The following is a 27,722-nucleotide window of genomic DNA, read 5'->3' on the forward strand; positions in this document are numbered from 1 at the left end:
AATTATTATTTATTATTATTGTAAAAAGTCTAAAGTAATTTATTATTTTATCTCAAATCATAAATCCATTATCCAATGAGGTTTCCTTTTTTTAATATATAAGATCCGTATATGTTTATTGTATGCACCAGGAATTCCTGCCACAGTAAATTCTGTGTTTGTGTAAACTTACATGGCAATAAAAACAAATTCTGATTCTGATTAGGACCTCATATGTTTACCAACACCATGCATGTGGTATTCTACCCCCGTGTGGAAATAGTAGTTTGTTTGCTCAGTATGGAAATACGTTTTTTTCTCTTACGCCATCCATTAATGATGACAAGTTAACTATGATGCTCTTTGTCAGGTGGTGATTTGTTGGGTTTTCTAAGAGAAAGAAAGGAAAGATGTAGAGGGTGTCTGTTGCTGCCTTCTTTTCTCTTTCATCTTATATTTTGGGCGCTAGGAACTTCCTCTGAGTGTATGTACACGTGCATGTGTGTGGGTTGGCAGGTTGGCTGTCAGCTGTGTGCCATCCCCGGCGGGTGGCAATGACAGAAACATAGGCAGAGAAATTGAAAGATAGAGAGGTGACATAAGAACATGATACAGCAAATTCTGTGGTCCAGGGTCCATATTCCCCCTGAAGATTTCCCCTTTTAGATTTCTGGGAAGTATCATAGAAGTTAATACAATTCTCTTAAACCTCTTCTAAGGTCACCCATACTTGTGAGTCAATTTTTTTTATCCTTAATTTTTCAGTATTTTTTGTACGGCTCTTGTAATTAACGTCTACTGGGGTCCCAATAGGATTTGTGTTTACTTCCTTCTTCTCTCCATGTGATTTATTGGCTTGGTCAAGTCACGTGGCCTCTCATTACTACTATGCCCACCTTCCAAAAACAAACATTTGTTGACACTTACCACTGTAACACTGTTAGACCTGTGTAGTTCATTTTATGCTGCACTTACTATATACATATTTAATATGTTGCTGTAGGTAATATATATGGTATCCCATATGATACATGTATATGTAAACCACATACCACTGCATACAAAAGTGCATAGACAACTCAGACACACTGAGTTGATGTTTGCTGGTTAACAATTTTTGGTTTGTTCAGCCTTTTATGGGAAAGACATTCACAGTGACACCAACATAGCCCTCAAACTGAAGTAGGGGTTTCTACATGTAAATGTAACCAAACGTAAAGTACAGCATCTTCTCAAACTTCTCTTTTACCCTTTTTTGTCATGAATAACGATGAATTGGCAAAACTCTTGTAATTTGTTTTCTGCGAAAATAAAAAATAGCACTTGTTACAGAACAATCATGATCTGGTGTCATTGTCCTGTCATTGTCCTGTTATTGCACAATGATGGTTAGGCAACAACGCATCATCCACTACTGCTCAACAAGCAGTAGTCCATTGGCCACCCTGCTCAGACTTTACCCCCTACCCTCTGCCTTACCCGGCAGGTGTTCAATCCTCGTCCTCAGGGGCCACGGTCCTGTATGTTTTAGATGTTTACCTGCTCCAGCAGAATGGTTGTTATCACAGCCCCATTCATTTGAATCAGGTGTATTGGAGCAGGATTGAGAATCCTGAAGACCAGGAATGAACACCCCTGCCCTACACCCTGCCACCAGTTCACATTCTGCACCCATATCAGACTATACCCCCACCCAAAACTAGGAATGATTATTACAAATATATCAAGACCAAACAATTATAATATACCTGTACTTGTTTACAATGGCACTAATCTTGATTTATAAGCAGTATATCAGACACAAATAATCTGGGCCTTCTATTTTAGTGTCTGCAGTAACCGCCCATCAGGCCCTAGGTTTAATACTCATATCTATGTGTGACAGCAAGTTTGAGAGCTTTATTGTAAAGAATGACAGCATGATGTGAATGAAAGTGTGTATGTATTTATCTGAGAGTTAAGAGGTCATATATAATAGCTGTCAGTGATTCAGTGTGCTTTATTTGAGGTTTGGACAACATTCTTGATGTTATTTAGTTATGTGTGTGTATGTTCCTGCTGAAATGTTACATCCTGTGTTCTATAACATATTGTAATGGTTTCCTTTCTCACTGGCACTCCTGTGTAGCTGGAATGCTAAACTCAGATATTCCTGGAAGTTGTTACATCACTATGTAATATACAACTCTGTGTCACTATAGTTCCCTTATCCCAAGGTCACTGACACAATCACACACACACACACACACACACACACTGATTCTGACTGGTGCTAAACCACTGATATCAGATCATTATTCTTTTTGTCGATTCAGTGTAAGTATGCTGTTGCCGTGCCCCCTACCCTAAACCCCACCCCCCTGTGGACCCTTAAAAAATGTTTGTACATCTCCTGTAGTTTAACTATGTAACTATGTAGTCTTGACACGCAATAATCCCCCTATGAATGGCACAACTTGGCCCAGTTTACTATTTCAATTGGACAAGTATGTAGCAATCAACATAGGGACTGTCCTGAGTGATTTGGGGTCAGTAAAACAGAATATATTAGTCAACTGGAACTGACCTTTTACCTCTTGGTCACTCCTTATGCTGACCATAACAAAACTAAAACAACTTGAGTTTGTAACCACAAGGAAACACAAAACTGTTACATAAACACTGCTGATTATGACACCTCATAATTTCCTGCAGTTAATCACTCAAATTCTGACTTGTAGTGCGAGAGTACTCAGTTTCGAGACATCATCTAACTGAATGAATCATGAAAATAGGCTTTGGTTCCTTGAGGTCAATTGATACATAACAATACAATAAATCTAGTAATAATAAGTAGTATTGTAGAGAGTTTTTCCAGTTCCCCAAAAAGTTCCAGTATTGAACAGCCAGCACTATGCACTGCTTTTCTGTTCTTTTTACAACCACTAGATGTCAGTAGCACGTATTTCTGTTTCCAGGTATCCCAGATGTGGGTATGGGGAAATGAAATAACAACATCAGTTAATATAATCAAATGCAAATCATATACAAATCAAATACAAAAATAGTTTTATTGCAATCTATACCATTGTATAGTGATGTAAGGACAAGGCCACACTTTAAATGCCCCTATGTTTTTCAACAGAAGACATTGTACATACCTTTAAATGTTCAGAGAACAATAAATATTAAATGAAATAAATAACATTTTAATAATTGATCACATATTTTTGAGCTAAGTACATTCTCAGGCCTGATCTATTTCTCTGTGTCGTGGCGATAAAGGGTGTGTGTGTGTATGAGCGCCATGACCCTCCAGCCACTCCAGGACAGAGTCCAGCTCTCCCACAGCCTTCAGTGCTGCCTGCTGCACTCCCAGCTGTGGAAACAGGGAGAAAGAGAAGGGGAGGTAGAGACAAAGGGAGGTAGATAACAAGGGTTGAGACAGGGAGGTAGAAAGAAAGAAAGGGCGAAAGCAACAGAGATGTGTTATATCTCGATACTGTAATTGTATCGTTCTCTCTATATATTCTATATATCTCTATATATCTCTATATATTCTATATATCTCTATATATCTCTATATATTCTATATATCTCTATATATCTCCTGTCACAGACATGTGTAGTTACCTTCTCAAAGTCAGTATGTAGGGAGTCCAGCCTGCCTCTGGTATTCTCTCCACAGTGGCAGTGCTGCACAGCACCGAGACAGGTGCAGTAGAGAGAACAGAAATCTGGGTTTGACTTGGTTTGACACATACACAGGTACAGAAAACACATAGAGAATACATTTTTATGATGTGTTATGTCAGCGCAAGTGTGTGTGTGTATGTGTTCACTCACACACAGTTTGAGGTCTCTCTTAATAGTGATGAAGGCGTTGGCGAGCGCACTGATGGTACGGCGGTCCTGTGGATGAGAGGAGGCGTGGCTGGTGAACACTCTCTCCACGTAGAAGCGCAGCAGTAGACTCAGGAAACAGCATGTCTCCCCCTCCTGGACAGTAGATGGCATTACAGGTCAGAATACTAAACAGCATGTCTCCCCCTCCTGGACAGTAGATGGCATTACAGGTCAGAATACTAAACAGTATGTCTCCCCCTCCTGGACAGTATATGGTATTACAGGTCAGAATACTACCACTGGTGGACTGATATGACTTTGAGACGATGGATACGAGAGGCTATAGAACAAAAGTCCCCTTTATCATGTGAAATTCAGGGTGAAACTCATGTCAAAGTCCAAAATGCTCAATAATATTAGAAGAGCTATACAGGCACACACACGCAATCTAACAAGTAAGGGGACTTCTTTATTGTCATTGCCAAATTGTGGTATCAGTGGTACGCACCTGAATATTCTTCATCACTGCTCCTCTCAGTAATCTCATGTCCATGTTACTGTCTTCTGCAATCTGAAACATACCAAAAATTGTTTGTCTTCGACTCTGTGTGTGTGTGTTTATGTCTGTGTGTGCGTGTGTGTATGTGTGTGTGATCTTACCACGCTTGCCCGTATCTCAGAGTAGTGCTTGCGTAGTTCATGTGTGTGTGCACTGACAGTGCAGCTGCCTAGGTGTACCCTGAGGCCCATGGCACATCCTGTTAGACAGAACAGCACGAGGAGGAGCCGCGAGCAGGAGGACTCTGACAACACCTTCATCGCCATGACAACCTGACAGGGAGACAGGATCACTGACATCAAATCATACACTTAAGGTTGCTGTTTGAGTTTATAATAGGCTATTTGAAAACACTGCTTTAACCAATATGGTATAGCATTGTATTTCACTAAATTAGTGTTCTGCTGGATAAGTTGAACAAAAACAACCTCTATAGAGATGAAAGCTTCATCCTGTGTTTTATTGGTGAATGACTGAGTCTGTTTATTACAAACTTGCTTTGTTATTGAAACAGTGAGAAGGCCTAGGAAATTAATAGTTTCTTCAGAAACCACTCTTGCCATAACTTAGTCATCCTTCTCCAGTCTCCACACCAGTCACTGGACTGTGGTGACGGACCACAGTTGTCAACCAACATGTCTGACAACAGACCATTAACAATCTTCCAATTCTATCTTCTGAGATGTAACTCACCTGGACACTAGACTTCAACTCCTAACGATTTCACACTTTCATCATCATATTTGCAAATGTCCAGTAATGCATATTTACAACATTTACCTTTCAACTTTCATGTCACCAATAACAGGTCCCCATAGAACCCAGAGGTGCAGGTGTCCTGCCTTACCTTGAGTATGTTTTTTGCAGTATGTTCTCTGTCTTGGACATGTGTGTTTGTCCATGCTGATTCTCAGGTCTCTTATAGTGTAAGGATGGAGGGGATTTACCCAGATACACACACATACCTTAGCAGAAGGAAATACATAGGTGAGGCAAACCGGAAAGTATCACTTCAATGTCATTTGGTTTCATGAAAGAGGAAGGAGCAATGGTTATTCTGGGATTTCATAAATAGCATTCCTGTATGCATCAGGTCATGTGTTCTCCAATAAAGAGAGACACAATACAACAGTATGAATTGTCTTTATTGTTTCAAGACAAATATAATTTCCCAATGGGATTTAAAGTTTTGAATATGAGTTATACACAATTTTTGTATAGTTTTTTGGTATATGTTTTTATGTTCTTTAGAGGTCTCCATCATCTGGTACCATAGAAACCTTCCTTGGGTTGTTACACACAACATATTATACAGCACATTACATTTAGTTGACCTGATGTTCATCCTTGTCATCCCACTGCTAGCTTTCCATGTATCCTTTAAAAATGTGTATTATATCCAGATTGTATATTACACTATTACACTGTACATCTGTTTGAGAAGATTTCGGGCCATTTATTTAATTTCATGATCTTCGTGATAAAGATTCCATCTGCAGGAATATTGTAATGTAATTTCAAGTTTCAAGGGCTGGAGAAAGCATTTAGTATGAAAACACATTCATAGTGTAATTTAACTGATGCCTTTTCTTGTATTTTAAATGTGAGGCGGGGGGGATCCACATTCAAACAACTATTGGTATTGGCAAATTAGGCTCAGGCCATAAAACAATTTTGTTCACAATTCTGTTCAAGATGGTCTTTTCCATCATATATCCTTTGGCTTCATGCTGTCTCATTGTGATAGGCTGAAAGAGGCAAGTTGGGAATTTATTTTTGTCACATGCAGTGTACATTTCCCAGCAGCAATAGGATGTGATGTTACACTCTAGCCTCACACGTAAGTAACAGGTAGTTGAATCAGGCACCTGCAGAGCAGGTTGGGTCCCTTCTGAGAGCCAGTTTGGTAGGCTAGGTAACCAGTGTGGTTTAATCGGAAACAGCCTACAGCGCCAGGAAATCAGTGACAATGTCAATCAATGTCAAAACTGTGTCAGTCTATCAATGGAAATGACTTTTTATCAGTAAATGAATATAATCCTTCACAATGTCCTTAATATACAGTATATTTTGCTAGAGGTTATTATAGAATTTAAAAAACTCAAGATTTATACTGAAAAATGAAAGAATGAAAATAATAGCTAAACTATAACAAGTTTTATTATTAACTTTACTAACTACATATCATTGCTAACTGTGGTTAATACTCACACCAGACTAAATGTATCACTCCTGGACCTTGATTTTGAGGAATTTTTGTAAAAGTTGTGGCGAGAAAGAGGTCGGTTTATTTGAAAACATACAGGGGTTAGGCGTTTCTCTGCCAGGGGACCCATGTACTTAATGTCTGGGCAGGTGGGTCGTTTGACGTATCACTTGGAGGGTGAGTACCATTTTCTGAGATGTACTAGCTGGCTATAAATTGGTCAAAATTGGTCAAATGTCAAAGTGTCACTCAGAACATGTTTTAAATTGTATTTATTTGACCTTTATATAACCAAGTGAGCCGATTGAATACATAATTCTCATTTGCAACGGCCACCTGGCCAAGACAAAGCCAAATGTGCAAGACATATAGTTACACAAAAATACAAGACACAAAAATAAAAAATGTGGTAGGGGATTGAATGAAAAATAAATAATAATAGAAAAAGCCCAGATTACACATGTGGAGAAAGACAGGCTAAAATTGTAAAATGCAGTACAGGGCATTATACAATATATTAAAAGGAGCAGTGCAGATAAAAAATGCAAGTCTGCCATGGCATTACAGAAATAAGTAGGTCCGGCTATGTGCACGGTAAAATGTGCGCATGATGGAGGAGCGCTAACACGTACAATGAACACGTACAATGAACGCCTGTCAGTCGCTCTGACAGGACCTTTTAAAGCATGAAGAGGAATAAGCATTCCATTTACCCGATACATTTATATTCATGTTACATTCCACACCCACAATGTTTCACCATTAAGTTAAAAAAAGAAAAGAACGGGCAGGTTAAAGTTGAGATGGGAGTTTAGTTCCACTTCAACTGGAAAGCTTGCCAGAAGGCATGGTGAATGATTAATGCGGTGCATATGTTGAACCACTAGAGGTCCTTGGTGTTTATCAAAGCCTGCTGCACTGCAATTTTCCAGGCAGACATTCAGAATAGTGTTCCTCTCTATACAGTAACACATCACCACCACTTGAGGGTATATTAGGTTTGGATGGGACAGGAAGTATTTTCTTACAAATGATCACTGATAAGTGTAGAAAAGCATTGAGCCAAGACCAGGTTTTAATCGCTTTTATTTGAACATCTGCTTTATACAAACAAGGATACAATGATCATTCTGAACAAATCACCTTAAAAACATAGGTACCTCAAGGACATTTTCAACTACACGGTAGTCATGTTCCACTTATATATTCACCTGTAGGTAGAATTGCCCCCATGTGGTGCTTCAGTACATTCAGGACATTCTAGTCCTATGGTACACCATAATCAAACCTTCTCTGCACATCTGTAGCATGTCAGTCAATGTACCTTTATTTTCAAGGCATCACTTATTCTGAAGTTGTTGATCTTTACCACTACTGTATCCTTATTACTAACTATTAACAAAACTTACCGAAAACAACTAAATCCATGCGTCAAGAAGACTATGTAACTGGTTGGTTTTCAGCTTCATACATATTCTGTATGCCCTGATGCTGTCAACTGTCAGCATTGACCTAATTCATTCCTATATTTGAGTGATCAAAGCTGGATACATTCAGGTTCCTCCTTCTGGGCATCATCTGACCTGAGCTGACCTGAGCTTTGAAAGGATGGAATTATTTGGAAAAAAAACAAAACACAAAAATGTGCTATCACAGGCTATTTGCTATTATATTATTAAGATAATAATAATAATACTTCTGGATATGATCTTGAGTGATGCAACGTCACCAAATAGGTAAACACTCCAACTATAGCATGGCAACTGTGTACTGAGTGTACGAGGTGTGCATTACCCCAGAGTGTGTGTGTGTGTGTGTGTGTGTGTGTATGTGTGTGTGTGTCAGGCCAGGCTAGGCGTCTCTAGATGACAATGGAATGGAGGTGTCTGAAGCACATGATGACATCAATAGGGACAGGAGGGCTCAGGTGGTTTCCGTCCAGACGCAGGTACCTGTGGGAAGGACTCACTGTCATCCACTTTCTCACGCGTATGGGGGGATGGTTTAATATTCAGAATGCTCTGAGGTGATGCACTGTACCTTAGTCGGGGTATCAGGGCATCATCACTAAAACTGTCGGACTGCAGGTTAAAGGGACAGAGCTGGGTTCCATTGATACCTGTCATGGGAACAAACAACCACACACAATTACAAACACATTGTATACCTGTGGCAGAACAGATGTACAGTGTAGTGATGTTTTAAATTGGTGTCTGGAAAAGATGAACCGACAATGAAAAGGGGTTGATTTATAACAAGCAGGCCAGGTCTGTAATCATTAAAACATCAAGGTCTATCACATGGTGGTCAAACAAATGAGGCAAGAGGTTACAGAAAGTGTCATATATACTGGAGTGACCCTGTACTCAGGTAGTTACAATGGAATACTTAAGGCACTGTGTGTGGTCATCATGTGGGTTCCTATCCTTCAAAGGGAATACATGACAATATTGTCACTCATCAACGTGTTGCAAGCTGCCGTCTCCTCGCTCTCTGGAGGGGAGGCCTGAAGTTGTGTGATGTGCGAAGCTCACCACGTGACCTAATGACCCCCGCAGAGAGCAAAATCGTCTCGCAGAAATAAATTGTCTCAGATAGGATGTTACTGTGGTGTGAGGGTGTTACTCACTCTCGATGCTGTTGTGGTCGAGGTGCAGATGCTCCAGATGAGGGTTGAACAGGGGCACAGAGGACAACTGGTTGTGGGACATTTGCAGGTCCAGGAGAGACGACACATTAAACACAGCCTTGGGAACACCCTTGTCACTCAGCTGGTTATAGTTCAACCTGACAAACGCCAGGTTAGTGAAGCCTTGGAAGTAGTCCCTGAGCGAGAAAGACAGTATTTTATTGTGTGTGTGAGTGTGTATGTGTATGTGTGTGAGTGTGTGTGTGTGTGCACGTGTGCGCACGTGTGTGCATGAGTGTGGGAGTCTACCTAGGGATGTCGTCTATACTGTTCTTGTCCAGAAATAGCTGTGATATGCCAGTGGGAACACTGGAAGGCATCTTCCTCAAGATATTATGGGCCAGGTTGAGCTGCATCAAGTTCTTCAGGTCCTTGAAGGTGTTCATCCCTAAGTCACTGTCACTCAGCTGGGACAAGAGGGACACAAACACCAAAACCATGGTACCTATGACATCTGGCTGTGACGATGTCCTGTTGTTGAGACAGAGAGAGGTGTGTTACCTTGTTGTGGTGGAGGTCCAGCAGGGTCAGGTGCTCCATCTTGCCAAAGGCCCCTGAGGGGATCTTGGAGATCTGGTTCCTGCTGAGGCAGAGCTGCTCCAGTCCCACTGGAAGGTCATCTGGTACCTCCTTCAGCTGGTTACGATCTGCATAGAGGTACAGCAGCCTCGGCAGCTTCTCAAACACCTGACACAGAAGAACACAGGTGTGTGTGTTTGGGCGGGGGGGGGGGGGGCGGGAGAGCAGGGGGGGGGGGATTCATGCCAATGGTCCTGAGGGCCAAACTTACCTCATTTGAGTTTAAACAATGAGGCAGAGTAAAGAAACATCTGACTTCAGATCAGGATTGAGGTGCAAGATAGTGAAAGGAAGGAGGGCCACTTACCTGTTTATCGAAGTGTTGGATGCGGTTGTTGGCGAGGTTGACCCAACGCAGCTCACTGGCATTGCGGAATGGTTCCGCTGTCACCTTGGAGATGTAGTTATTACTCAGGTATAGGTAGTGGGTTCTTGACGGGATGAGCGGGACCTCGCGGAGGTTTCGGTTTTCACAATACAGGGCATTGGGCATGGAGGGAGGGCAAAAGCACTCACGGGGGCAATCAGGGAAGCTGGAGGGGGGGCCCAGGATGGGCGGGGGGAAGTCAGTGGGCTCCTGGGGTTCAGGCTGGCCAGGTGGGGGGGTGGGCAAATGGAAAGTGGGTCTTTTGGTGGTTTGGGGCCGTTTAATTGGTTTCTTGGGCCGAGTTCTCTGGGTAAACACTGCCCCCATCAGGAGGAAGAGAGCCAGTGCAGAGACGAGTCCCACACCTGCCTTCATGGTCCGTCTGGGACAGGAGGGAGAGAGGGAGAAAGGAAAGAGAACAGCAAATGGAAAGGAAAGAGAGAAATGAATCAGACGTATATAGGAAAATAGTAGTATGTGATTGTATTTGTATATGTGTTCTCCCTGTACAGTAACTCCAGTAACTCTCTCTGTGATCAAAAATCTGGGGAGATTTTGTGAGCAGTTGACTGCCTCTGGAATTGGAAGAATGCTGAAGCTCAACTTGAGCTTGGTTATCTGTGGTCTAAACACACAGGCATTTTTTCATGCATACCTGGCACACACATTTGCTTCATATTCCAGATTTTAAAATGAGACACTGTGTGTGTGTGTGTGTGTGTGTGTTTGTGTTTGTCTAGGAAAGAGACTCAAAGAGGGTGTGGGATGAAGAAAGATCCAAGGAGTGGTAGAGGATACAGACTCCTTTGTGTTACTAATAGAGAGGGAAGCACCGAGGTCCAGAGCTGTGGATGATTTACAGCATATCTGTCTCATCCCAGAGGACACCAGGGGAAAGCAGTGTGTCCCAGAGTGACCATGAGGGACACACATACCCATCACAGTGCACCACAGACACAAACAGCCTTTTATTTTTCTGTTTGTTTTTTTCTTGTGTGTTACTTATTTCCTTTGAAAGCATATTGCCTATATCCAGTCTGGGCTAAACATGATTTGCTGTTGCATTCATGGAGTCGATGCATGTATGTATTTAAAATTTTAAATGTTCAATGTAACTTGAGTGAAAAAGTGTAGTCAATATTTCAAATGTTACCAGTTTTTATAATACAGTACACTATTATGTTGTTATTTCACCGTGATTACACTGTTGTTACACTGTTATTGTGTTGTTATTACACTGTTACTACACTGTATTGCACTGTTGTTACATTGTTATTATGCTGTTGTAACCAGCATGACACTAAAATAGGTAGTAGTGATGGATACTTTTTACTCAAGTGTATGTCAGAGCCTGTACTTTTTTAATTGAACTCGATTGGTAAAGTGTAGTCAATACGTCAACTTTTACCAGAGTCTTTTTAAACATGTGTATCTGTACTTCTACCTGACTGAAGTGTGTGTACTATTGCCATCTCTGTGTATGTTTCACCTACAGGAAACAATCATGTTAAAGCCATGTGTGTGGTGATATAGTATTGCATGGAAATTCAATCAAAACCCAGTCTGCAAACCCAAAAATAGCGGTCAGTTATTTTTTAGTGGTACCTTACCACTGGTCAAATCCATTCTGCATCTACTGAAGCTGAATGGAGATGGTGACAGGATGCGTGTCAATTTATTATCAAATTTGATGAGCTCACAATGGATGTCAATATAAGACAGATAGAGATGAACACACAAACACACACTGACACATACACAGCTGGTGGTTTGGAAAAAATGATCTGCAGATGTTTGGTTCTGATCCGTGTGTGTGTGTGTGTGCGTGCGTGCATGCATGCGTCTGTGTGTTTGAGTACGTTTTGTTTGTGAATGATTGATTGAATAACTAAGAAAGGCCAGAAAGACTGCCATTGATTGATGTTGATCTATCAGCATTGTTTACTTATTTCAGCAGTGGAACTGAACGTTAAGCTGATTGTGTGTTGGTCCAACATCAGTTTCATATCACTTTGTTGAACTAAGAAATGTTGCTGGCCAATTTGGTAAACATCACATCCAGCATGAGTCATGTGAGTCATGGGACAAGTATGAGGTACAGAGCCTGGTCTGTCCAGCCAGGAAAACAGCTCTGAACCCGCCTTAGTCCTCATGGTGTTCCCTGGCACTGCCCCTAAGGGAGGGATTACACTGTTATATCCCACCACATCCAGAATTCTATATCCCTAGTCTGGGTGAAAACCTGTTTCTATCCAGTCATCCAGAGCCCAAGTCTGTCTGACAGCCTGTTTTTGTCCAGTGATCCAGAACCTTAGTTCTGCATCCTGATATGGCTGACATCACTTGTCGACTGTTCCTTGTCAAGGAGTCAGAATAAGAATACAAGTGTTGTGCAGGATGAGTCAAGCCACCCATTCTGTAGAGGCGACAGCTCTGCAGAGGAGCTGTCGAGCCTGCAGTCTGTGCTTTAACAAACAGCCTACGTCTTAGTCTTTACACAACTCAGCAGCAGGGCTTGTTGCTAGGGATTTCAAATACACTCTCTTTGTAGTTGGGCTGTTGAACTATAACCTTGTTGGACCTACATCATATTTATACACTTGCATTCAAAGTAGCAGATTGTTCATTTGCGCCAAATGATCTATGTAGTCTATAGTAGTGGCATGCATTGGTGAAGTTTCTGTAAGTTTTATTTAGAAAGATAACTCAGAGATGAGCAGTGTGATCTCTTTCTGCTCTCTCTTCAGCCTGCATTCATTTTTTTCTCTTAAAAGAAAAGTGGAAAAGAGAAGTCCCACCCATCACAATCAAGCACATCCCATTTGATAGGAATGGAAGTGCTTGAAATATTTCTGGTTTTTAAATCTTTCACCATGTTTGTCAGTGCTGATGTAAAATTCAGATCAAGCAAAGCCTTACTTTCTGTGACACAACATTCTGCTGGTATACAAACCATAATACAAGCAATCATTAGCTGCCCATTCACAGAAAAATGGAAAACAGTATTATTATCTGATAAGAACTACAAAGCTTCTGAAGGCAGACTGAAATACTGTAGCCTCTACGGCCCCAGCCAATGTCAGCACACTGTTATTTTCATGATCTCATTAGACTGTGAAAAAGATAAGCTCCACTTTCTGTTCATTTTCTCACACAGATGTGTCTCAGGACCAAAGACAGACAGTTTAAACAGTACCGTGCTCTGATTCCTGAGCAAATGTTTATGGTGTCAAAAGAAGCAGAGCAGCTGTGTACCTCAGCCTCTGTCAGCAGAGGAGGAGAGAGCAGTACCACTCGCGTGGCACAGGGTTTCTATAGAAACACACAAGCACTGTTTGGATCTGCCAAGTTCTTCCCTCCACACGCACACATGCTTTACACGGCTCTCTCTGTCACACTTTATTTCTAACACACACACATTTATGTTTCTGCTGTGTTTACATACTGTTATTAAGCGTGCAGCATACGTAAAATAAATAATGTGCCTTACCTGCCTCTGGTACCTGCCCTTTTTTTATCAAGTCACAAGTTCTCTGTCTCTCTTCTTTCTGCCTCTCTCACTCTTTTCCCACCCCTCTCTCTCCTTATCCCCCTCCTCACTGCCTCTTTCCCATTCTCTCTCTCTCTATCTCTCTGGCTCTTTCCCTCTCTTTCTTTCCCTCCCTGACTCCATCTACTTCTCTCTCTCTCACTCCCTCCCCCTTTCTCCGTTAGTGGACATGCCAGCCTTGGGTCTGTTCCCTGGCTGTGTTCCCTGTGAGGTCACAGTGCCTTCTTTCTCTACTGACTCCGCTCAGAAGTTTTGGATTCAATCAGTTCCCATTCCTCTAGAGGTGCATTCATTATCCCTGTGTGTGGTGTGGGGGGAGGGGGCAGTGTGTACTGTACTCTGACTGTATGCTCCGGGGATCCATCCTGCCACTCACTCTCTGATCATTTACATACAGTGATTCTCATGTGAGTCTAATTACAACCAGCCTACTGCTTGACTCTCTGAATGTTCTTCTCTCCTTGCTGTAGGTGTTCATTGTCATCCATGGTTCAATTTAGCTGTGGTAAGCCATAGTGTTAGGTTGTGTGTGTGTTTGTTGGTGTGTGTGTGTGAATGAATGTATGTATGTGGGTATCAGGCTGTTTTTTCAGACTCATTAGCAGCACATTCCTGCAGCTCAAGGGGAACAGGCAGAGCACAGATGGAGATGTGTTGCCCTCTCCCCTTGGTGGCTCCCTCCATCACTGTCTCTCTCCCCCCTTTTCTTTACATACTCGGTCCCCTTTTCTACTGCCCCTCTACTAATGTACAGCTACCACATCATTTCTCCTTAGCCTTCTGCTGTCTTCACATTGTGCTCTGCCCCTTCCCTCTCCAACTCCTCTCACTCCACTCGCTCCTCTCTCTCCAGGAAGCACAGCTGAGCTCATTCCCCAGTTTGAGGCCACTCTGCTGGGAAAAGCCATCTGGTCAGGGGGCAGAGAGAGGGAGAAGGGACCAGACCAAGAGAAACTAAGGCATAAATCACATTTTCCTCCAATATTTCAGAGACACTCCTAAACACGTCACTTACACATTCTTTAGGGCCTCCCCAGCCCCACCTGCCTCAACTTTTTTATGAGACTGTGGGAATCCTGGTTAATGACTCTTTGCTCTCACAATCCAACCACCATGACTTTAGCTCTCTATGAGTCTCATATGGTACTGCTGCAGGGGTGATGTCACAGGAAGCACCTTTTCAAGGTTTTACAATGCTTGCTTGTCCACCACTCCACCTCCTCTCTAAAATACTTGTACCAAATACCGAGCTACAAACACTGTTACAAGAAATCTGAAGTTCAGATGATATTACCAGTGTAAGTCTGCCAGGATTGTGTGTCTTTGCTTGAGTGCGTGCGTGCATCCTGGTGAACAGTGTGGTAAAATAGGGAGTGGTAACAAGGTCACTAAAGCTACTTCCAGTGCTAATGATGCTTACACAGTAAAACATTTCTGACAGTTGTGCTGATGTAGCAATTTGGGCACGTACAATACAGTTGAAGTAATCTGCTATACATTCCTGTCAATTCACAGGTAACAGCACCCTTTTACCAGTTAAGATATCGCACAATCTGCATGTAAACACAGTTCCTAAAATACTTTGACCTCGACGTGATTTGAACACGCAACCTTCTGATCTGGAGTCAGACGCGCTACCGTTGCGCCACGAAGTCATTTATACGACTTTCTTCAAAGTATTTTTCAATCCTTGTACCATTTCGTAGAAGCATTTCAAAGTTTGTGGTGGCCGTGTTTAAACTATTTTATTGCTCGCTAACAGGCAACAAAATGTATAGTGATACTACAAGTAATAGCGCAATGCTGCCGAAGTAGGCTATATGGAAACTGTTGTTACAGTGACTAAACAAATGACAAGGCTGCAATATATTTGTTGAGAAGGTGAGAAGGAGATTTGTTTGTACAACAGCTAACAAATTCAGAGGCAGCACTGGGGACGAGGCTTTCCTGCTGCAGACAACAGCTGCTCTTTTGGCGAGCACAGGCTGAGATAGTTTGTGTATAATGATCTGACGGTCCTAGAGCGGCCCGTCCTGTAATTTAATGGTCGATTGGAATGATTACACTGTTAAAACCACAAAGGCTTGTGAAACTCAGCCAGAACTCAACGTGGAGGAAATGCTGAGAGATGGTCGGATAATAAACGTGCCGCACGTACTCCCTCATGCGTCTTCTATGTACAGTCAAGTCAACGGTTGAAGGGACGAGGGTACACATAGGGTGATTTCAGGTATTGTGGGACATTTTTTGGTAGAGGCTCCAGTAGACTTACAAAATAACTGTTAACTCGCCCCAGTGGTGTTTCTGTAAATCGTTTTAGCGTTTAGGAACATTTTCATGTTGGCCTGAAATGGGAATACTACACAATATTTTAGAAGCTACACACTTTCAAACATAACATGACCCCCTCTCTCACTCAGGCAGCATTTTCAGGTAATGTGGGACAGCTTGTCTGGTGAAGTGGCACAGTCATCGTCTGTCAGCCTATAGTCTGCTAATATAATAATAATTCGTTTATATACAACAATGCTAGGTGCAAGGGTGTGGCAAGATTCATTTAGTTGTGGGGTTTGACTTATACAATAGGCATAAAGTGTAACTGATGTAAACCTTAGTGATCTGCAGTCTATGTGCTAGCTAGCTAGTCCCGCTGCGTTACTGTAGCATTTCGTTGGACTAGAGTTAGCGGTTACGCTTACAAGTCTGAAAGCGCTGGTTCGATTACATTGTAAGTTGTTATTTAGTTGGGAACTAAAGTGCAGTATGATGCATTTGTATTAAACATTTGATAACTAGAACTGTCAAATTAAATTACTTCTATAGCATAAACACAGCATTACTAGATGTCCCACTTTACCTGAAAAATGCTGTCCCACATTACCTGACATGATCAGGTAATGTGGGACAGGCACAAAGACGTTTTTTTTTTTTTTTTTTTCTAACAAAGCATTATTTTACACATTTTAGTGTGTGTTTCAATCAGTGGTTAAACCCCTTCAATATGCTGCAATAGTACTCATTGTAACTTAATTAAAATTCCTTTGCCAGCCTTATCTTTGAGAAATATAATGTCATATGCTGCTAAACTTTCGATGCGTTTCTTCTGTATATAGGCCTACAAGAGGCCTCTTGTAAAGCCAGATCGCCTACTCTGATGTCAGAAAAATAAAAACCACTGCATAGTGACTAGAAGTGTTGTATTTACAAGTCAAGATCAGCTCTAGTGATTGGATGTCGGTTTTGCACATATTAAATCATCAAAATGCCTAACTGTCCCACTTTACCTGATGTCCCACATTACCTGAACTCACCCTTAAGTCGCTGGCAAAGTAGCATGTAGTGTTCATTATGCGGTAATGTGAAGTAAACATTCCATCTTTTAATCACAACACAAATGTGCATGTTAGTGAGCCTTGGAAATAAATGTGTAACATATTTACTGCCAAACAGATGAGGACCGGAAATTGGATTCATTAGGTTTTTTATGGGGTTTAATAAACTTGGAGTCCAACCAACAACGGATCTTTAATTAAACCCAATTATACATATAGGCCTACTTTAACTCATTTTGATTGAATAACCTGAATCAAAAGAACAGCCCTGAAGGATGCAGGGTGTCAGGGCTGTCCTGAGGACCCAAACGCACAACACAAAATTCAAGATGTGCGCAGAACTTTTATTTGAGGGAGAACGGTTAGGGGTACTGGTGGATGGTGGAGCGGTAAACTGGTGGTGGAACAAGAACGGAGGGCTGGAAGCGGTGATCTGGTGGTGGAACAAGAACAAAGGGGGTCAGCACAAAAAAACAGGCATAGACTGGTCCAAAAAAACATGGAAAGCCAGGAATACAGACGTGGGGGTCGGTGATACAACAAACTGGCAAGTAGTGGGTGACAATCCGGGGTTTAAGAGCTGTGGTGTTGATGAGGGAATGAGCCGCAGGTGAGGTGAGTACCGGGAGGGAGTGAAGAAGTGGAATGGATGACAGGACCTGGAAGAAATGGACTAAAACCCGGTCTGGCGTAGGCCGGGGACATGACAGCAGGGGAAGCAGTATCTAGGGAGACTCGCTTGTGTGAAGGAACTTTGTTCGGAGCACGGCTTGAGGAAACTCCACTGCTGTTAGAAGGGTAGAGGTCCACAGGTCACGTTATGACAGGTCACGCTATGACAGGTCACGCTATGACAGGTCACGCTATGACAGGTCACGCTATGACAGGTCACGCTATGACAGGTCACGCTATGACAGGTCACGCTATGACAGGTCACGTTATAACAGGTCACGTTATGACAGGTCACGGGCGGGAGTAACTAAACCAGCCCAGCAGATCGAGCCTCATGGATATGTGCATACCTGCAGGGCACATTTCTGCTGCATATGAGACAGGAAGCAGCTGAGGTTGGTTATGCTGCTTATGGGCAGACATCCATATCACATTATTGTCATATGTCCTTAGTTTGCCAAAGCCCATCTATCATACTTCAAATCAGACAGACCCAGACTCAAACCCAGACTGACTTAACTCCAGTCAGAGGGGAAGAGGCTGTGGTCTCAGACTGTTTATTTTAATACACCTGCTCATTGTATATTTCGGAACTTTCACTTATTTAAGCTCCGCATAGATGTAAATTATGTTCTGTGTACTTATATGTTATGTTATGCCAGATGCTTGCGTTGCTTGTCTTAAGAATTTCAGTGCCCAGTCTGACCTTGTGTTGTTCTGTGTACCTGACAAATAAAAGACTTGAGACTTGGGGGGGTCATTGTTCTGGATCCTGGTGTTGGTTTCTGACTGGGCTGTGAATGACTGGATATGACACAGGCACTTTTACTAGAGCAACAAAGACAGAAACTGCAAAGTTAGAGTGTTTGTAAATCTCTGTTTTATTGTGGTTTAAATTGAGGCAAGTTGAAATTCATGACAACATATACCAAGGTTGTAGTGACCCAGTGTTTGTTCACAAAATGTCATGGAATTTGACACTAACACAGGTTCCACTACACTAATCTGTCATAGGGATACTAAAGTGTTCTTTTTGACAGATATGGGCAGTCAGAACCGTGTATGAGAAATGAAAGGATTTAATATTGTCATGTGTTCATTCTAATTGGTCAATCAAGTCCTACCTTATATTACCACAAACATATATTACATTATAATATCCGTTGTTTCATCATAGTAGTACATTGAATGATATTGATTTTTCCACAACAGATGGATCCTATCTGGATGCCTGCTCATCATGACCACCTCCCTTCAGTGGATGTATATGTGCCTGTGTGTTACCTTATGTAATCCCCATGTGTTTCCCATATGAGGCTGTGTTCCAGAGGCCTGCCTGATGAGCAGTTCATGGAACCCCCCCCCCCCCCCCCCCCCAACCTGCTTTGACCATCTCCACCACCGTCATTTGAACCCCCTGTATTACAGAAGGGGTGAAAATGTTAACATTGAGAAGGATAACTGCTGCCAATTATGCAAAATGAGCAACATCAACTGCCGTGCTGTTTTATGTTCACTGTTAGATAATCAAAGAAAACCAATGAATGTAAACACACATGCAGGAAATTATGGATAGGATTGTTGCTGTATGGAAATATGTGTTAGTAAATTCCTTGTTTGTTAAACTTACTTGGCAAATAAAGCTGATTCTGATGTTATGTCCTAAACTGTCATAGATAAACCTGCTCTTATCTTTTGAGACTGTCAGGAACCATTGGGTTGGTAAAACAAAAGGAGGTCAACAGAGAGAGAATAATATTGAGTTAAATGTACTACATGTATAACTGAAGCATCATGTTGTTGTTACATGAAGATTCCATGTCTTGGTTGAAGGAGATAAGTTTGTGTTTTTTTAACAGTTCTGTAAAGTGGGAGGAGTTTGTGGGGTTAATAAATAAAATGTGAGAGTCAGCGTCTGTGAGTATAATGAACAGGATGGAGGGTCCTGGCTCGTAAACAGGCCTGTTGGTCTCCTCTCAGCCTCCCCTACACAGCAGTCTGCCTAACAGCCCAAGCAAGGAGGTCTGAGGAGGTAACACTCAAAGCTACCGCACTGGAATCTGACTAGTTCAGCCTGTTCTGCATCTAGTCAACAGGGTGAGAGGGTTCTGAATGAAACTACCTTGGGTACAGTGAATATATCTTAAAAACCTTGACCCCGACGTGATTTGAACACGCAACCTTCTGATCTGGAGTCAGACGCGCTACCGTTGCGCCACAAGGTCATGCTGCAACACCCCTTTCAAAGTGTATTAATAGAAAATACAGCCACCGTTTTTCCAGTGGCCACAGCACTGTGGAGGTGTGAGTGGGTGTATATGTGTGTATGATCAGATATGAATTGCAGGATCCACTCATTTTCTAGGGTGGAATGCAGCCTAGAGAGCTGGGCCCCTGGTATGTGTGTTACAACCCTATAGGGAGAGCTGTGTTTGAGTTGTTTTCAAGACCGGGTCTCTTCTGGGGGCTGGGGGCTGGGGAAGAATGACCGAGGCAAGTCTCAGTGATGACTCTACCACTCAGGGCTGTATATCATGCTCTCCTAACCTGCGCTGAGCAGCACAGCACAGTACTGCCTCTGTATTCTGCTATGTCCCGGTCATACAATATTATTCCACACAGGGAAGGAAAGGAACTGTAAATTCAACACTCACAGTTGAGCTACTTTCAGGAATGAGACTGAATTTAGATTCATGTCCAAACCTTCAGAGTTCTTGCAGCAACAACCCCCCATGAGGATCAGTCCTACTACAGAAATCCACAGTGGTTTAAGTATAATGAAGTGCTAATAGTGATGATGAAACTATGTAACAGCCTTTTTTATCCTCTCTATGACTCAATCCACGTTGTCAATGCTGGCTGCGATTACTGACGTCAGTATTTCCGACCCATATCATAACGTCTGTCTCTTTCCTGTCTCCAGTGTGTGTGTGTGTGTGTGTGTGTGTGTGTGTGTGTGTGTGCGTGTGTGTGTGTGTGTGTTGTGTTGTGTATGGGTAAGATTAATTAATTATTTGGCTTAATGGAAGATGAGTAACTCAAGAAAAGGTTGTCACAGCACACTCCTCCATCACGCTCTTCCTTTCACTCTTTCCATCTCTCCACTTTTCCACTCAGTTTATAGACCACATTAAAGACTATGGATGGTCGGTACGAGACACAGTGCAACTTGGAAAATATGGTAGTGAGATTTTTAATAGTAAAAATGAAAAAGTAACACACACATAGTACACTGTCGCAAAGCTGCCAGAGCAGACTGTGCAGCACAGTAAATGTAGGCTTCTTTCAACCCTGTGTGCAGCCAGGGTTACAGTTATATATGTTTTGTTTGGGGATGTCGGCTGGATGTAATGTCTCTTTAGGTACTTTAGGGGTCTGCTAATGTGATTCAGGCACAACAACAGTCTGTCGCTATGGTGTTAACAGCTGGCTACTTGTGGTTATTATGGGATGCTGTCATAATAGAGGAATGTTACTGTGTCTCCTTGGTGGAGACACGTTTCCCAGCTGGACACAGCGAGACACTCCCATGCTACCTGTCTGCCACCCAGACACACAGGGTACAATATGGGCACAGAGAAATGAACCAATACATTTGAAATGTGACCTTTATTGCCTTCCTGTAGATCTTATCTGTAGTTTTATTTCTACCACTGCATGGTTTACTTTCTGAGGAGAAAAGACAGTGGACATTCAGTAGTGATTTTGGATGTTTATTGGGTCTATTGTCTGTTATTCAAAACTGTAAAATACAAAAACATGCCTCAAAAGAACAAATCATAGGTAGGCTTCACAAAGATAAAAATGGAGTGCTTATGCTCAAATACAATCTGCACATTCATATGTATGTTTGCAACTTGTGTTTGTGTGGCTGGGTTGTGAGCACCTGTTGCTCTTGGTACTCCGTAGAAGCTGGCCTGTACAGCACTCAGTGTACACTGTGGACTGCCTTCTGGATTGTCTCGGTACTAAAGTAGGATTATATGACGGGAGATGAGAGGATGGGATTTATAGCTTGTCATACTGAACTCTGTGATCCTACTGTGAGGGGTCAGGAGGGGTCAGGAGGGGTCAGGAGGGCTCAGGAGGCAGCCTCATATGTATATGTGATGAAGCACCCGTAGACAGTAGACCCAGTCAGCAGGCAGTTGGTGGTAGGTCATCTTGTTGCCATCAAGTCGTAGGATCTTCATTCTAGAGTAGGACAGAGGACCCACGTCCTGGCAGAAACTGCTCACGCTGAACTCTGGAAGGAACATACAATCCAAAGTTACTCCACTCTGGGAACATGAGAGCAGGCATACTAATGGTGAAATTAACTCTATGTCTTCACCATCCGTTTAGCTGGATTGTTCCTCTGAAATTAGTGATCAAACAAAAGCTGACCCCATTAGATAGATTGCTGGTGCTTTAGCTAGGATGAAGTACAGCCACAGCTTGTCTCTGCCATCACCTGGTGTTTTCTACTGGGTTTGGCAGCAATCACAGTAGCTGTCAGGGAGCTAGACAGTGAGGTGAATGTTACTGAGGTAGTATTTCTCTCTGTTCAGTCCCAGAATGGCACACAGACCTGTCTGTTGGATCCCAGGCTGGAAAACAGGAATACATTCTTTCCTCTGGCCAGAACATTCGCTGTGCTAGTCAGACCAGAATGTCTGACTCTTGGACTGCGAATAATGCTATCTATAAACACAGTTTAGTCAGACAGTCGCACACACATCCGAGCATACATGCATGCACACACACACACATCTGAGCATGCATGCATGGACACACACACGCACACAAACACACACAGACAGAGTTAGCTTTGAAGTTCTCCACTGATATGGGAATCTGGTTGAATTCCCATGGTAAAGATATGGGGCAAATACGAGTAGAGAGTAGTTTTTTTGTTAAGATTGTGCAGGACCTCGTGGCGCAATGGTAGCGCGTCTGACTCCAGATCAGAAGGTTGCGTGTTCAAATCACGTCGGGGTCAGTGATTTTAGAAATTATTGCTGTCATGTCATTGGTATTAGATTGTTGTCTGTGTTTATCGGTTTATAATGCTCCTAAAAGATAACTGAACCAAGTAAAGACAGATTTATGAAGATCATCATGTCCATGTCATCCTCCCTCTCATAGGCTGTGGTTCATTTACTCCCATGTCTGCCTAAAGCTGTAGATCTACTGTGGCTGCAGTTCCACTGCTTCCCTCTATCGAAATCTAATCTCTGTCTGAGAGAAACAGACGAAGGGAGAAGAAGAGGATATTATAAAGAAAAGAACAGAGCGTGCTTTTGGCTCGCCTGACACCCCTTGTGAATCCCTCCCAGATGTTTCCAGACCCCTCCACTCCTCTCTCCTCAGCGCTCCTCTCTCTCCATGTCACCCATGCCTCCCCAGCTCTGTTCCCTCCTCTAGCCCCTCCCCCTCCTCTAGCCTCGCCCCCCTGCCCTCCCCTGAGCACGAGGGGTGTGTTGGACAGCTTGTTACTTTGCCTTACAGATCCAGTCATATTTTCCACATGTCCCCTTTCCTTCCTCACAGCAGGGTTAAGGTGTTGGATTTCCTATGCCACTCTTACTGTATGCAGCTCTCCAAACATGCACATTGCCAGTGTGTTTATTTGGTGTGGCGAGCTTGTGTGTGTGCCTCTGTGTGTGTGTGTGTGTGTGTGTGTGTACCTCTGTGTGTGTGTGCCTGTGTGTGTGTGTTGTCTCCTACGGTATATTTGGTTGGCCTCCAGGTAGAGGTACTGCAGGGTTGTGGGGACAGTGGGAGTGAGGCTCAGCTTATTGTAGGAGAGGTCTAGCTCCACCAGGGAGGACAGGTTGAAGGCCTGGGGGTGGACGCTGGGGCTCTGCAGACCGCAGTGACTCAGACGCAGGTATCTGAGCCCGCTGAAGCCCGCCAGACAGTCCTCCTCCAGCCCGGACAGGGAGTTGTTTGACAGGTAGAGCTGCTGCAAGGAGGGGGGGAGGTGGCGGGGGACGGTGGGGAACAGGTTCCCGCTCAAATCCAACAGGTTCAGATGCACCAGACCTGAGGGAGAGAGAGAGCGGGAGAAGACGACCTCAGAAACGTCATCAGACTTGTCATTGCTTTGTCCCTCTGTCAGTTTCACTGCATGTCTCATGCTTTTCCACTCTTGCAGTGTGTGTGTGTGTGTGTGTGTGTGTGTGTAGGTGTAGTACTAGCTACCTTTGAAGTCATCCTCCGTGATGGTGCTGAGTCTGTTCCCCTGCAGCAACAGTAGAGTGAGGTGCTCTAGATTCTGGAAGGTTCCTGGGGTGATGCTGGTAATGTGGTTGTAGGCCAATCTGAGCTGCCGGAGTCCAGCTGGCAGGTTTTCTGGTACCGTGGTCAGATGGTTATGGTTGGCAAAAAGAAAGTGCAGCCTGGTCAGGTTCTGGAGAGCAGTGTGGTCCACTCTGTTGCTCTGCAGCTGGTTACGGTCGAGTATAAGCCAACGCAGGCTGGTGCCATTGGTAAAAGGAGAGGATGACAGGGATGAGATGTTGTTGTCCTGAGGGAACAGAACACAAAAAATGGAACTGCTGTCTTTCCTTAAAGTCATGAGACCAACGCGATCTTCTGCTCTCGGGTCATACCCCCTACCATTGTACCCCAAGGTCTGGCTTATAAGCCTAAACACTAACGCTTGCTGTATACCACTGCCTTGATCGCTCTGACAGTTACTGAAATACAACGCTGAGGTAACACTTACAATAATTCCCATCACAGGAGTCAAATGCTGTATGTTTTTTGAGTAACTATGACAACGTGGTAGTGTTCACCTGTAGGAAGAGGTATTCAGTCCTCGCCGGCAGGTTGTCTGGTATGGCTCCCAGTGCTCTGTGGTCACAGTAGAGGGCTGTGGGCCACTGGATGGGGCAGTCACATGGCTCGGGACAGGCCTGGGGGTTGTTGGCCCGGTACCATGACGGGTCCATCCGGCCACGCAGGGTCAGGACACTGGGCTCCCCTAGGAAACGGTTTATCCACAGGGGGACCCCTCCGTAGTCCGTGTCCACATCAGTAGAGGCCTGGGCAGGCATGATCAGGACCAGGACCAGGACCACTGTGGACGCGTGGAGAGCCATGGAACAGGTTGCTGTGGAGCCAACACCGCTGCTGACTGGATGTAGGAATCTGACCTGAAGAGTAGTGTGCAGTTAGGTAAGATGAGAGTTCATCTTGGTCACCGCATGAATCTGGAGTGCAGTAACCATCAAAGTGTTTTCTGGTGATTACCTCTAGTAAAGCCAAGTCTACAAGCCAGGAAATAGTGGACTAGCTTAGGAATGTGCTAATAGTCAGGTTACGCATGCTGTAAGTTTTAATAGTAATAATGTATGTATTACAGCAGCTCGGATTGAGCTGGCAGCCAGGATCATGCACTTGGTTCCTGTTTGCAGACAAACATCTGTGTATGAGAGGGAGGAATGCGTGTCTGTGTTTTTCCACATCTGCAGCCTGTTACAGTACAGTAGAAACACACACTCAGACACACGGAAACACTAACACATGCACATGCCTGCACACATGTACACACACACACACACAGTTTAATTAAGTGGTCTCACAGGGACAGAGACTACATGCTCACCACAGCTGTTATTCATATTTGATTGACACAATCATCATTTAACATGTTGGGAGACTTAGGGACATTTAAAATCGTAGTATCTTCGCACTCTGTATTGTATCACGCATCACTTTGTCTTTGGAGTATCATTATCCTCAGCATGCAGTATTGGATTTGTATAGACCACCAGTTTTCCATTTCTTTCATACAAAGTGCACAGCACCATCCCCTCAAAAACGTTGAAGAACATTGAACACAAAATAACAGAGAATAGATTTAAGACACATACCTGTTGTGGGTCTGGTGCTGCAGATGTAAACTTGCTTAAGGTCGTTCCTGAGTGGTTCCGTGAGGTTCAGTCGTGGTGGTGCTGCATTGTAGAGAGTGTGTGTTTGTGTGTGTTCTACCTGCAGTGTTTACTCACTGCCTGATACATTCCTCCATTCCACTAAGTACCCACAACCTGGGCCTAGACCTCCTCTACAACCTCCTTTTTCTCTTTCATTCTCTCTCTCTCTCTCTCTCTCTCTCTCTCTCTCTCTCTCTCTCTCTCTCTCTCTCTCTCTCTCTCTCCTATGGTAACTGTTACACCATCAACATTTGGTGGAAACATGTGTGCCAACCCTGTGGAAAAAAAAGGGATAAAGTAAGGGGAAGAGGGAGAGGGAGAGGGAGAGGGAGAGGGAGAGGGAGAGGGAGAGGGAGAGGGAGAGGGAGAGGGAGAGGGAGAGGGAGAGGGAGAGGGAGAGGGAGAGGGAGAGGGAGAGGGAGAGGGAGAGGGAGAGGGAGAGGGAGATATATAAAAGAAGACAGAGAAAGACAGTTGAAAAGGAGAGAGAAGACAAGAGAAGACAGCAAGAGAGAAAGAAAGAGAGAAAGCGAGAAAGAGACATAAAGATGAGTATCAAAGGAGGAGTGAAATGGGGTTTGAATTAGGGTGGCGTGAAACTTTCAGTGAAAATAAATAATATACCCTTTGTCTCTCTAACATCCCTTCATAACTCAGGAATCTCAGGGCATCTCAGTGTAGGGTGTTGCACTGCATCTCTCAGAGTTGTGGCCAAGAGCTGATGTCCATGTTGTTTCAAGGAAACTTGCCTCCCACTGAGCAGTTCTGAAAAACATGATGAATAAATTCTGTGATTTGGGCAAAAGCTTCCAATCTCCTGGACTATGATGGCAATGTGTGTGTGTGTGTGTGTGTGTGTTCTTGTTTCAGCATATGTGTGTGCGTGTTTGAGCTATGTATGCTTTCTGGCTTTAACAGCACACAGTGTAGCCAAATAGGGCACCTGGGGAGCCAAAGAGACCACTGCATAAGAATGTGTCTTGCTGCACTTGTGTGAGTGTGTGTGTGCTATATGTGTGTGTGTGCGTGTGTGTGTGTGTGTGTGTGTGGTGGGGGGTACATTACTGTATGTGTGCTTGCTGTTATGAGAATAGCTTTCTAACCCAAAGAGACTCCTGGATGAGAACGTGTGTCTTGCTTCACTTCTATGTGTGTGGGTCTTTTATGATGGTTCCCATGTGCGTCTTAGCTGAGTTGACTCCCCAAGGTTACTGCTGGATATCAGGGGGTTCATCAAGAACTGGGTAGGGAGAGGGAATCGATAGGGAGAGGGTGTGGTGACACAGAGGATGGTTTACTTAGGAGCCATGGGAGTGTCTCGAAGCATATACCTATGGTATGGCTTCAAACCCAAGCCTTTCAGCCTGTGTATGATCATGCATTCCATTCCAAAGGATTTCATTCAGTAAGAAAAGAACATTCACCCAAACCCTTAAGCCTGCTAGACTGCTCTGAGGTTCATGTGGTTTCCACTCTGTAGGATCTCAAACCAACACGGTTATTTCTGCCAGAGCTAAGGTTATTTCAACCTAACTGTTTCAGGCAGAGCTAGAACAGGGGTCAAGACTGAAGATGGTGGGATATATAAAGCAAACCTCAAACGGTGATCATTAGATGGACTTAGCAGGAGGGGGTGTGAGCCAGACGGATTGAGCATGTCTAATGTTAGGATATTTGTGTGAAAGTGAGTGTGTGTGTGTACGTGTGTGTGTGGGTGTGTGTGTGGAGGCATGTCTCTGTGTGTGTTACTGTACATGATATTTCAGACACACTCAGCTCCCTCCATTGCTCCATTCCCCCCTCCTCCCTCCTGCCATCATCAGCCTGATGGCTTTTCCATAAACAGCAGGAGGAAATGAGGAAACCTTCCATCTCATCTTCCCTCCATCCTAGCCGTGTTGGCCAGGATCCCCTGCACCAGAACAACACCTTTCACTGTGAGGTCATAAGGATCAGCCTCTCCAAGAAATCCTCTCACTCCCAGACATAACATCAACACAGACAGGAAATTTCTCATAAATACAGTTCCTACGGTGTCAAAA

General features: G+C 43.5%; 3 protein-coding genes and 3 non-coding genes across 7 annotated transcripts; 1 reads left to right on the forward strand and 5 right to left on the reverse strand.

Moving 5' to 3' along the window:
- Positions 1-3,058: 3,058 nt before the first annotated feature.
- Positions 3,059-4,623, reverse strand: il19l (interleukin 19 like). Its single transcript, XM_084705794.1, has 5 exons — positions 4,465-4,623; positions 4,313-4,375; positions 3,805-3,957; positions 3,592-3,654; positions 3,059-3,337 (listed from the first exon to the last, which is right to left on the reverse strand). Exons 1-5 carry the CDS (start codon positions 4,621-4,623, stop codon positions 3,206-3,208), a joined length of 570 nt encoding a protein of 189 aa, XP_084561920.1. The 3' UTR covers positions 3,059-3,205.
- A 3,015-nt stretch (positions 4,624-7,638) lies between these two features.
- On the reverse strand, positions 7,639-13,828 carry prelp (proline/arginine-rich end leucine-rich repeat protein). The gene is made up of 7 exons (XM_084706371.1): positions 13,695-13,828; positions 10,145-10,586; positions 9,760-9,945; positions 9,508-9,665; positions 9,199-9,395; positions 8,610-8,688; positions 7,639-8,521 (listed from the first exon to the last, which is right to left on the reverse strand). Exons 2-7 carry the CDS (start codon positions 10,577-10,579, stop codon positions 8,431-8,433), a joined length of 1,146 nt encoding a protein of 381 aa, XP_084562497.1. The 5' UTR covers positions 10,580-10,586; positions 13,695-13,828; the 3' UTR covers positions 7,639-8,430.
- A 1,509-nt stretch (positions 13,829-15,337) lies between these two features.
- trnaw-cca (transfer RNA tryptophan (anticodon CCA)) lies at positions 15,338-15,409 on the reverse strand. The gene has a single exon. It is a non-coding gene; the product is annotated as a tRNA-Trp (tRNA).
- Positions 15,410-19,911: 4,502 nt separating this feature from the next.
- Positions 19,912-19,983, reverse strand: trnaw-cca (transfer RNA tryptophan (anticodon CCA)). Its single transcript has one exon. It is a non-coding gene; the product is annotated as a tRNA-Trp (tRNA).
- A 1,472-nt stretch (positions 19,984-21,455) lies between these two features.
- On the reverse strand, positions 21,456-25,887 carry LOC146272695 (lumican). 2 transcript variants are annotated; one of them, XM_084705318.1, is made up of 5 exons: positions 25,621-25,884; positions 24,541-24,900; positions 23,945-24,269; positions 23,468-23,785; positions 21,456-22,004 (listed from the first exon to the last, which is right to left on the reverse strand). In XM_084705318.1, the coding sequence occupies exons 2-5, from the start codon at positions 24,844-24,846 to the stop codon at positions 21,853-21,855; spliced, it is 1,101 nt and encodes a 366-aa protein (XP_084561444.1). In that variant the 5' UTR covers positions 24,847-24,900; positions 25,621-25,884; the 3' UTR covers positions 21,456-21,852. The 2 variants fall into 2 exon arrangements, with proteins under 2 accessions (XP_084561444.1, XP_084561445.1); XM_084705319.1 differs by lacking the exon at positions 21,456-22,004 and adding an exon at positions 23,213-23,395 and having other exon boundaries at positions 23,428-23,785; positions 25,621-25,887.
- On the forward strand, positions 22,668-22,739 carry trnaw-cca (transfer RNA tryptophan (anticodon CCA)). The gene has a single exon. It is a non-coding gene; the product is annotated as a tRNA-Trp (tRNA).
- Positions 25,888-27,722: the final 1,835 nt, after the last annotated feature.

This window comes from Hypomesus nipponensis, chromosome 9 (genome assembly GCF_054491055.1).
Source record: "Hypomesus nipponensis isolate SF chromosome 9, ASM5449105v1, whole genome shotgun sequence".
Lineage (NCBI taxonomy): Eukaryota > Metazoa > Chordata > Actinopteri > Osmeriformes > Osmeridae > Hypomesus > Hypomesus nipponensis.